Source organism: Sinohyriopsis cumingii, chromosome 17 (assembly GCF_028554795.1).
Source record: "Sinohyriopsis cumingii isolate HCF-2022 chromosome 17, ASM2855479v2, whole genome shotgun sequence".
NCBI classification, from domain to species: domain Eukaryota; kingdom Metazoa; phylum Mollusca; class Bivalvia; order Unionida; family Unionidae; genus Sinohyriopsis; species Sinohyriopsis cumingii.
The window spans coordinates 37,802,940-37,815,046 of record NC_142977.1 but is presented as its reverse complement, the minus strand read 5'-3'; the positions used below and the strand labels follow the sequence as shown (position 1 = coordinate 37,815,046).

Genomic DNA, 12,107 nt, shown 5'->3' with positions numbered 1-12,107 from the left:
ATCGTTCAAAGGAAAATGGCCTAAGTATCTGGGAGGACCAACCCCCGAAGAATTAGCCAGAGCCGGATTTTTCTACTTGGGCGAAGGGGATAAAGTCAAGTGCTTCAGTTGCGGTGTGTCACTTCACCACTGGGAACCACAATATTCGGCCTACCTAGAACATGCTCGTTGGTCACCGAATTGTCATTACTTACCCTTAGTGGGACCGAGACATTGAAGTAACTTACCATGTCGTTGAAGAAAAAACCAGACTGGTTAGGAATCAAATGTTGGACATAACCGAGACCAGTATTTAAGCTTCATTTCAAAAACGATATTGAATCATTACCTAAAGAACTGCAAGAGAAGATTTACAAGGAAGTTTGGCAGGGACTTGCCAGAGTGAAATCTCAGTGGGTCACTGTAGAACTTTTGTGTCAAGAAATTCACAAGAGGAAAGTGAAAAAAATTAATCAATGTGTTAGATTTCTCTGGGTCAAGTGGGCATTCATACTATTATATCACTCTAGACCGTTTACATCAAAAGAGTTCAATGAGATTCTTGGACGTTACCCTGAATGGCAGTGGTCAGAAATTACTCACTATGTGAATTACTTTTACTCTAGGAGAAGATTGTGAATTGTACGGACTAACCTATTCATGGATACTTTACAAGAGAACATTCGTGCTTTGCCTGTGGAGTTGAGAGAACGCATTTACCGAGAGCTGATCAAAATATAAGTAAAACGTAAAGAACAATTGCATCCGTTACGTCACCAGATGTTTAACCACTGGTACCTGAATGGTATAAAAGAACTGATTCGTCAGAAATTGTTTCAGTGGTCAGACCTTGTTCAACACTTTGAGATCGCCAACGATCGACATGTTCATAATTTTGGTTACTTCGAGATTCACCTAGAGCAACGCATTGAGGAAGACGAGTTAAGGGATTACCAACATATTTTACGTGGAATCTACTTGGAGGAACAGGAAACTCCTAAACGAAATTTGAAATTTAGATTACAGTTTGGAGCATTTAAATTTCCAACTGGAGAACGAAGATCTCTGGGTAGAAAGTACGTGTATTGCATCCAAAAAAAGAGAATATAAAAACAGGCTGTCATGCCGAGGTTTTTATCACATGTGACTGAATAGTTTCCGTGGAAGGAACTCAATGACCATATTCAAACCGTGGATCATTACCATCAATTATTACAAGAACTGTATCCAATCAATTTGGGACGACTCATAGTGTGTGTCTTAGTGACTTGTTTTCTGGGATTTCGTTTACCAGCCGATTCCTTGTGGACTCTTTACGAACAGTACTTACCACCCAAATGTCCTTAAATGGTCACGAAAGACTCCTTTTGCTCAAAGCCTTGCGTTTTAATCTGGATACTTCTCGACCTCAACAGGAAAAAAAGATTCGTCAACTTTTAGCTACCGAAGACATTTATGACGATGTGTGTGTAGCTTGTGACTTACACCCCCATTGGACAGATGTCCGTGCCTGGAAAAAACGGGGTTTTGAGGCTTGAACCCAAGAAGTGGCCCAGTATGCACGAGAGTTGTTCAAGGAAAAAAGTCACTTTTCAACCAGTGTTAGTGACGGTGCCAGAAGAACCCTTTACCCAGGACAGGACTGTCGTGGACATGCCTGAAAGACCCTTTCGGGAGGACACTTCTATGGCCTTACCCCCTATATAACTGGTCAGAACATTACCCAAAACATGTTGTACAGACACTTGTTTTTATTCCACGTTAATAATTGCCTTTTATCGTTGTACTTAAGCCTTTGGCTTTTATGTATTTTTGTCTTTCGTGTTCATGTTTAAAGCATTCAATAAACGTGTTCTGAAAAAAGTATATAAACTCTTGTCTTGTTTGTTTTCGTGTCACAAGTAACATTCCTGACACTATGGCTACCTCTGCTGTCTCTGCTCCCTCTTTCTCCACTGTCAAAGTCATCGACGAACACTTAGATCGTGCCAGTTGGGAGGCTTTGTATCTTCGCCATCCCTTTAACATGCTCATTGCTGGACCTAGCGGTTCAGGCAAAACCGAATTCGTCAAACGTTTGATCGAACATAAACATCATTTGATCGATCGGCCACCTCAACGCATCGTGTGGTGTTTCAAAGAGTGGCAATCGGCGTACAGTCTCTTGCGAGAAAGTCAAGGAGATTCCATCGTGTTTGTGGAAGGCATTCCTAAAGAAGACGACGGCATCGTCTCTGACTCCCGTCAAACCCATTTGGTCATTTTCGACGACATGTTAGGAGAAGACGAAAAAGAAATTAAACTGTGGTTCACGCGCAAAGGGCATCACCGTAATGCCAGTGTCGTTTACATCACTCAAAATTTGTTTCAACAAAGTAAAGCCCATCGTACCATCAGTCTCAATGCTCATTACGTGGTCTTGTTTAAAAGCCCTCGAGATAAATCGCAAGTGCAAGTCTTAGCCAAACAGTTAGGAACGCCTTGGCTGACTCAGGCGTACGACGATGCCACTCAAACTCCACAGGCTTATTTACTCGTCGATTTGAAACCTACGACCCCCGATGATTTGCGATTTCGTACCCAATTGTTTCACCACTGGGGCCAAGACGGAGGGCCTGTCATGTACACGTCTCCGTCATCTACTTAACCGCACCAAAAAAATCTATAAAAACCTCAAACACTTTTCGTCTGTCTCACACAGTTTGAACATGACGTCCCTTCAATCACATCTCCCCGTCAAATTGATTCGTGCCTTGTATGGCATCAGTCGAGAAAAAAATCCACAAATACGGGCTCGTATCTTAGAAGCTAGTCTCAAAGAAGTCTTACGATGGTTCACGGTGACTGCACGTCAATTACTGCAAGGGATCATTCAGCTTCCTCATCAAACCAAACACTTTTTTGATCGAAACAAAGTTGCTTTGAACCAACTGGCCGATCCCCGCATCGACACTCAAACCAAAAAACAAATCATTTTGAAACCTGGAGGGAGCGGTACTCTAGGAGGGGTCATCATTCGTTCTCTCTTAAGATGCGATCCTAATGCTCCCAAACTTCTCCCTAAGAAAAAAGTCAAACGAAGTTCCAAGAAGAAGAAAAAGATCAGGTCCCCAAGGAGACCTGTGTCTCCAAGAGCTTCTCCAGTGGCGGGACCCTCCTCTTACCAGACACCACACCGGAAAAAAAAAGAAGCCCCCAGAAAAAGAAGCAGAGAAAAAGTCCCCAGAAAAAGAAAAGCCCACAGAAAACTAGTCGCAAGAGAGGCACTTCGGCCAGGACGCAACCTTACACTCTCAAACCACGACCTGCCACGGCGGTGACCGCGTCTCCGGTAGCCTCAGGTTCAGTTACTTCTCCGTTGATGACACCAAGAACTTAAAAGTACTTGGAGACGTTGATCACACCAAGATCTTCTCCGTTGATGACCCCAAGAACTTTCCCAGTGGCAGGACCCTCCAATTTAGTGGCAGTGGCTGCTGCTCACAAAGTACCTTCTCCCAAAATCAAAGTTCAAGAAAGATCGGGCATGTTACAAAGTTTACTGGATTTGTCCAAGCAAGAACTGGCTAGATTTAGTCCGTTACGTACCCCTGCACGACGTGTCATGCCTGTCCTGAAGTTAATACGACGTAAAGAAAATCAGTGGCGACGCGTTCCAGTATAAAAAAGGTGTGTGACCGAGTAGGGGTATCAGTGTTTTGGTGCTCCTGAAGATGTCAGCCTCCAGAAAACATCCCTCTTCTAAACAACCCCAAGGAAAGAAACGGAAAGGACTGTCTGCACGTTTAGTCAAACATGGGGACATGTTATCTGTCCTGTCAAAAGCTTCTCCACCCCTACGAAAAAAACTCATTCAATCAGCCTCCAAAGAGGTCATCGATACCGTGTGCGAATGTTGTTTGAACGTCTTGAAAGGCACGTTCCTTTTGTCCAAACACCAGAAACAATGCTTGGGCAAACATCGCCACGTTCTTCGCCAAATGGTTCAAAAGAAAATTCCCATTCGTCAAAAGAAGAAGATGTTGGTCCAACGTGGAGGAATTTTACCCCTCTTGTTAGGCCCATAACTGAAAGGAGTCTTGGGAACCATGTTGGGAGGACTGATGGGAGCAAGATAAAAAGACCCTCTGAAGTCCCAAGATCTCAGAATCGACCCCTGACATCCCATGGAAGGACGAAAACTAGCTTTAGTACATTACAAACGATGGATGGAATACCATCGTTGGCAAGAACAACGCACCCTGCATTTACCTCCCAATCCCCATTTGAGCGAGATGTCCCAGTTACAACACGAATTGCAAACCTTGATGGATCTCCAAGGTTTGTCCGAAACAGAAAAATCGCAAAATTACGGTCAACTCTTGCAACGACTGCAACTCTTTCACCAGAAAGCTTTAGACGAAACAGCTCTACCCACTCTGAAAGATTTTAAGACCTTGATGAAAAGTCCAGCATCATCACCACTACCACCAGTACTACCAGTGACCAAGACAGAAAAAGGAGAAGAAGAAGAGGAAGGGTTTCAAACTCCACCAGAAAAAGTACGCAAGTTAAAAACACCACCTACCTCCAGAATTGGATGGATTAAAAAGATGATGGCCACCCCTTCTTCATCAGAAGAGAAAAAGAAGGTGAAGACAGAAGTGAAACAAGAACCGATATCCCCTGTTCAGACATCCTCCACCTCGACACCTATTGCTGGTCGCACACGCAAAGCATTGCAATCCAAGAAAATACCCCAAGAGGAAAAGAGTAGCATCCTCCAAGAGTGGGTGCCTTATTAACAAACAAAAAAAATGGAAAAAGTGTTAGCCAGCATTTACTACGATCCCTCCCATCCTGCAGGTTACGCAGGAGTTCAAAAATTGTATCGTGCTGCCAAAACGCGACTGAAAAGTCTCCGTTTACCGCAAGTGCAACGATGGTTACAAGAACAAGCTACCTACACTTTACACAAACCCATTCGGCGGAAGTTTTGCAGAAGTCGCACCCAAGTGGAAGGCATCGACCATCAATGTCAAGCCGATTTAGCCGATGTCTCTCATTTGGCCAGCTACAATCGCCGTTACAAATATTTGTTTTGTGTCATCGACGTCTTTTCCAAATTTGCCTGGGTCGTACCCTTGACTTCCAAATCGAGCAGTGAGTTAGTGCGAGCCCTGCAACGAGTGTTGAAACAAAGCGGTCGTCACCCTCTTCGATGGCAAACGGACAAAGGCACCGAATTTCTGAACCAAGCTTTCCAAAAAGAATTAAAGAAACGTGACATTCATTTTTTTACCACCGAGAATCCTGAAACCAAAGCCAGCATCGTGGAACGTTTTCAACGCACTTTGAAAGAACGCATGTGGAAATATTTTACGCAGCACCACACTCTGAAGTACATCGACATCTTACCGCAACTGATTCAAGCGTACAACCAATCTTACCATCGAAGGATCGGACGTGCCCCGCAAGAAGTCAGTCCCGACAACGAAGTGCTGGTGTATGAGCGCCTGTTCGGTACGTCCCCGACGAGGGCTGTCCCCAAGAAAAGTGGAGAGTTGGCCATAGGAGATTGGGTGCGCATTGGCAAAACCAAACGCACTTTCCACAGAGGTTACTTACCTAAATGGACTACCGAATTGTTTCGTGTCACTGGACGAGTGCATGGCCGTCATCCTGCCGTCTATAAATTAGAAGACATGAACGGAAAAGTGCTCAAAGGAACGTCTTATTTGCCCGAGTTACAACGTGTCACCAAAAAAGAAGACGACGTGTACGACATCGAAAGCATTCTCGAACGCAGAACCCGTAAAGTGGGTAAGCGACGTGTCACAGAGGTCAAAGTACGTTGGAAAGGATATCCACCCAGTTTTGATTCTTGGATCGACGCTTCGCAAGTCATCGACTATAAAAAGAAGTGACCATTATGCCCTTTTACACAGACGCAGCTACGTCGACCACTCCTTCACCCAGTTCTTCTCTGCAAGATTTACAAAAACAACCCTTGTGGGTGTGGTGTGGAGAACGTGTGCCTAAAACGCAAATCGTCTTTTTCTGTCAAATCTTCGTGGTGTATTGTGTCATCGGGGCAGCCATTGCCAATTTGAGTTTGCAACAAGGAGACAAACAATTGTGGACCATTTTATTGAGCAGTTGCATCGGTTACCTGCTTCCCAATCCCTCCCTGAAATTCTCTTCCAACGGCAACAACGGGAACCTTGTGTCCAGTGCCAGTGTCAGTCACCAGTCCAAAAACAATAACCCCATTTTGGGCGGAGACACTACTCTGACGTCCAGTAACCCCCCGGACAGCCTCAAAACTCTGGAATTATGAGTGACACTAACAACCAATTTTACTTAACCTTACCCAGTGACAGTTCTATGGAGGTGTTTCCCAAGAACACGTTGTGCTGTTACACGGCCAAATTACCTCAGGCCATCCCATTAGATCACGAAGCGCATTGGGAAGTGGCTTTGGTAGAAATCATTCACCCGACCCAAGTCCTCAATGTCCTTCCTAATCAAAATTTTTTTACGGTGGAAGTTCATGACGAACCCTTGCAAAAGTACTTGAATACCCATGTCAAATATGAACACAAAACCTATGATGACAAAACTCAAAAGTGGTCCTACCACTTGTTCGTTCCCCCAGGCTATTATTTTAGTGGTCAACATTTGGTCAGCACCATTACCTCCAGATTTAATGTCGTGTTTCTGAAAGCTTTGGAAAGTGTCAAAAAAGTGTCACCCTGGAATACCACAAATCAGCTCGTCGCTACCTGATGAAATTTCCTGAGGGAGGTAAAATAATGTCTATTATATTTTGTCCTGAATTGTTTGACATGTTGGGCGGGGACATGGACATGAGAATGGCCATGATCAATAAAAACGAATTACCAGTCATTTCCGACAACGATTCTTTTAGCAAGTTATTTCGTTTCCCGGTAGAACTGAACCAAGAACTGAATTTGATTTTTGTGTACTCCGATGTGGTGGAGTATAACGTGGTGGGACACACCTCCGTACCGTTACTGCGTGTCATTCCTTTCAAAGTTGATTCTGCCACGGCCGCTGACGAGGAAGGTGGAAACACTTACCACGTTCATCGCGAATTTGTACATCCTCATTATTTGCCTGTCAGCAAGTCGTATTTGGACACGGTTAACATTGCTATAAAAGGAGATCTGGGACAAAATATTCCATTCACCAAAGGAAAAGTCACGGTGAAACTCCATTTTCGAAAACGGTTCTCTCACGACTCGTAAGTCATGTATCCAGTGTACCGAGGGGTTGCTCGACAGCGAGAACACGGTTTAGGAGATATGCTGAAATCGGCCTTTCGTTCGGTGGCCCCAGTGTTGAAACCGATGGTGACACGCGGATTGCACGCCTTGAAAGATGCGGCACTGTCGCAAGGCAAAGAATTTCTCCAAAATGTCATCATCGACAAACAAAACCCAATTGAAGCTTTCTTAAGGGCAGGCAAAAATGTCTTGCTGCAAACGGGTAAAGACCTTTTAGGCCGACGAGAAACACCTATAAATGCCCTGCACGCTACCGAGTCAGGCATTCAGCAAGGACAAGGCAGAAAGAGACGACGAAGAAAACACCCTTTCACCAGACTTCACACTTCTAAAGCTAAAAAGGCAAGGAAAAGAAGAACCGTCCGAGACTTAGACGTTTTCGATTATTGAGACACAGAGAAAAATGATGCACCGAGAGTCTTGCGCTTGTTCCAAGTCGGAACTGGATCTGTTTGCCATGCCCCCCACCATGATGACGATGCAAGAATCCCAATGGGTGGAATTTCATCCCGTCTCCTCTTTGACTGATTCCGCTCCCATCGAGTTTGAAATCAAAGGACAGCCCGAAGATTACATCGATCTGAATAGCAGTTACTTGTACTTGAAAGTGAAATTGATCGAACCACCCAACACTAACCTAGACAATAATGATCTAGTAGCTCCTGTCAATAATTTCATGCATTCCTTGTTTAGCGAAGTGGACTTGTACTTGAATAACAAACTGGTCAGCAGCAGCATGGATACTTACCCTTACCGAGCGTACCTGGAAAATCTCTTGACGTACGGAAAAGAAGCCAAGAACACTCATCTGGATGCTTGCGTGGTATGGAAACCTGACAAAGCGGCTAAGTTCAACGGCCTTACACTTGCTGGGGATGCTTCAAATCCAACGGGATTTGTAGAACGACGAACGAAAATTCATCTAAGTCGTAGTTTAGAACTGATGGATCGCTTGCATCTAGACATGTGGTTACAAGAAAATAATTTGCTCAACGGTGTGGACATCCGTCTGAGACTGAATCGTAGCAGTGCCGCTTTCCATTTGATGGCTCCTGATGGTTCCACTTACAAAACCAAAATCGAAGAAGCCAGACTCTACGTGCGACGTGTGCAAGTGTTGCCTGAAGTGGGAAACGACGTAAGTCAGACGTTGAGCAGAACGACCGCCAAGTATCCGATACGAAGAGTGGAAGTGAAAACGTTCACCATTCCTGCTGGACAGCGATCCATGATTGAAGATCATCTGTTCCAAGGACAGTTACCCAAACGTTTAATCCTTGGTATCATCAAGAATTCAGCCTTCAACGCAGCCTACCATGAAAATCCTTTTGAGTTTCAACATTACAATGTGTCCAAGATTGAAGTCAGTCGCGATGGTAAGACTTTGTTTACCCGACCCTTTGAGCCTAACTTTGGTGCCGCGAAGAATTATTTGAGATCGTACTTGTCCCTGTACGAAGCCACGGGACAGTTAGGAACCAACACCAGTCACGGCATTACGTACGACGATTATGCAGGAGGCTACGCTTTGTGGGCTTTTGATTTCACTCCAGACCAAGGCAGCGACGAGGAGAAAAAGGAGAGAGGAAATTTCAGAATCCCAGAGACAGAAGATTGGGATTCTGAAGCCACTCATCCCGCCTCTGCACTCCCAACAAAAAAAGTAAAAAGAGACTGGAGTAGAAGATGTGTGTGTGGTGCCAGGCCTGGAAGGTGCCATCATTAACCAGGTGCCCTGGAGTTCAAAACAAACAGCCCTTTTCAGGGCTACCCAAACCTTTAGAAAAGATATAGTAATCTATTTGCCAATGTGTGTATGTAGAGTAGTGTGAATATAAACACTGACTCTTTTTTCCTAGTGTGAGTGTATGTGTTTATGTTTGTAAGCGCTCACGTACGTTTGTGTGGATAGTAGATTATTGGGTTTTGTAAGCGCTTAAGTTGGTCTGTGTGGATAGTAGATTTGGGTTTCATTTTAATGCTTTGCGTGTGTGGATAGTAGATTTGGGGTTTGTTTATTGCTACTTCACGTATGTGGATAGTAGATAATATGAGATGAGAAAAGTAGGGGATGTTTTCCTTCACGTCCGCGCGTTGTTTGGTCATGATCTAGGTAATATAAATTTTGTGTCTTAGGGTGATGTTTTCCTTCACGTCCGCACTTTAACTATAAGAACCCTCAGTGTTCGTTATTTGCACTATTCCACGGAATAAACAAAACGAAGATGGAAGTGTCCCAATTGTTTAACAATTTAAGGAATGTTTATTTTTGGATGGTGGATGGGGAATATGGAGTTGAAAGGATTGAAAGAGATTGGAGGTTAAGAACAAGTCTGCACTACGTGAACGAACTAAAATTAGTCAGGGAGATCATAGAGGGATTAATTGAAGAAGAAGTGAAGAGATTGAGAGGGCTGATAAATCCCCCCTATGTCAGAGTGGGGACAATAAAAGAGGCCATGGAGAAGGTAAAAGAAGTAAGAAGGTTTTTGGAAGAGATAGAACAAAGGTCAGAGTGGCCCTTTGTCAAAAGGGGTGTTGAACAATTGAAAAAAAGGGAAGAAGAGATGAGAAAGGTGATAGATGAAGAAGTGAAGAAAATAAATGAGAGGTGGAGAAAAGAGAGGAAAGAAGAAGAAAATAGAAAGAAAAACGAAGATCTAGAGAAACTGAACGTTAACTGGATGAAAATCCAGAACAAGTTCCGAGCCATGGGTCACCCGGACTGGATACCGGAAAATGAAAAGAGAAAGAAGGGCATTTTGGCAAAGATGGATAAAGAAGTTAAGGAGTTAGAAGAAGAAAACCAAAGACTCTTTTCAGGGCCACTCCAATCTCTCGAAAAGAGATAGACTTTCAATTGCCTACCCCATGTTAAATTTCCCTTGTCGCTATACAGTCCCACTATCTATTCCCATGTTAATTTCCCATTGTCGCTCAACAGTCCCAAAATATATTTCCCATGTTAATTTCCCTTGTCGCCATATAGTCCCAGGGGTTTTCGTAATGTTAAATTTCCCATTGTCGCTATATGGTCCCAGGGGTGTTTTTAATGCTAGTTCCCATTGTCGCCCTATCGTCCCACTTCACTACTATTGTATGTATCTATGTATGTGTGTGTGTGTAATCTGGATTTTTAACGTACACCCAGTCACATTATCCTGACACCAGGCTGATCAGTACTAACACTAACCTCTTAATGCTGAGCGCCAAACGAGACAGCTGCTAGTACCATTTTTATGTCTTCGGTATGACTAAGCCGGGATTCGAACCCGCGACTTCCCGCATCCGAGGCAGACGCTCATGTATGTATGTATGTATGTATGTATGTATGTATGTATGTATGCATGTATGTATGAATGTATGTATGTATGTATGTATGTATGTATGTATGTATGTATGTATATGTATCTATGTCGAAAAAAGGCATATACCGTTTCCTGAGATACCAAATCTGCAGCCAAACCCACGTCATCATGAAGACGATGAATGAAGTAGGTATTCCGAAGATCATCCAGTTGGCAAACGTTAGACCAGCGTCTAAATTGTAACGCCTGTAAAATCTAATTTGAAACATTTTTCTTAGCGAATACATATAAATATATCTGACTTCTTACAAAGTAAATAGTTACTAAACTATCCGATAAAATGTCATTTTATTTTCATTGAAGACTATCTATCATGATCCATACCACGTTCACTCTTTTTGCCAGATATTATCAGCTAAAGGTAGAACGGGAGCATATATTCACATATATTATTACTTTTGGACAGAAGGGAACTCAAATAATGATAAGCAAAGGTATAATTTGGGGTCAAGTATAACTTACTACGCATCTATAATATTCCTTATTGCCAGTAATAGTCATGATATTTTAAGTCAATGACAAAAATAGTTCATGGCATCCGATATGCTGATAATTTGTATAACGAGTCTTTAGTATGTTTACCTAACAAAACCTGTTCGGCCCACCTTACAGGACCATTCATCGTTGCTCACTATCAGCTTTTGTCTTAAATGATGTCCGTCTTTTATTTAAAGTTCACCATATTAAGTTTATTATGTTTTCTAAACTTCGTTTTGCGTCAGTATGAATGAAATTTAAATTTCTTTTAATTATTTAGCGCAAAAAATGATGTCGGAAATTTTAATTGCGATGTGATATTTCTTTACATTGATAATTTTGTTTCTGTCAAATATTAGTTAACTTCCCTTGCAACACTGATTGTTTTAAAAACATCGAAAACGGTTGCATTTATATGTAATTGCCAGTGTTTTGGGAACTTACTTGTCAATGTGTCCTTTTAAAATGATATTAGGAGGAGTTCCGGTCAAGGTGGCTATACCACCAGCATTTGCTGCATAGGCCGTACTCAGCGCAAAGATCTTTGCTAACTCTTGGAAGTCCCTTTCCTCATCAGCTCTGTTTCTTGGTTTGTACCCAATAGTTTCATCTTGCTTCTGTACTTTGTTCCTGAGAAATAACAAACAAGCACGTTAATATAGCAAGACTGTTATATAATTTCAAACTTCGAAATCAGAATGACTTTAGTGCCAGGAGTTTGAGAATACTAATGAGAGTGACTTTAATATCAGGAGCTGGACTTTGCTATTGTAAGTTATTTTAACGCCAGGTGTTGGTGGTTGCTAATGAGAGTTACTTTAATGCCAGGTGTTGGTGGTTGCTAATGTGTTTTACTTTAATGCCAGGTGTTGGTGGCTGCTAATGTGTGCTACTTTAATGCCAGGTGTTGGTGGTTACTAATGATAGTTACTTTAATGCCAGGTGTTGGTAGTTGCTAATGTGTGTTACTTTATTGTTGGAGTAGTATGTATAT

At 42.8% G+C, this 12,107-nt stretch overlaps 1 protein-coding gene across 1 annotated transcript in view; it reads right to left on the bottom strand.

Moving 5' to 3' along the window:
- LOC149778446 (Na(+)/citrate cotransporter-like) overlaps positions 1-12,107 on the bottom strand; it is a 61,230-nt gene that overhangs the window by 16,217 nt on the left and 32,906 nt on the right. Inside the window, exons 6-7 of the mRNA XM_089939282.1 lie at positions 11,558-11,743; positions 10,703-10,831 (exon numbers count right to left, since the gene is read on the bottom strand). Of these exons, the coding sequence (XP_089795408.1) occupies positions 10,703-10,831; positions 11,558-11,743 (315 nt within the window). The remainder of the gene's footprint in view (positions 1-10,702; positions 10,832-11,557; positions 11,744-12,107) is intronic.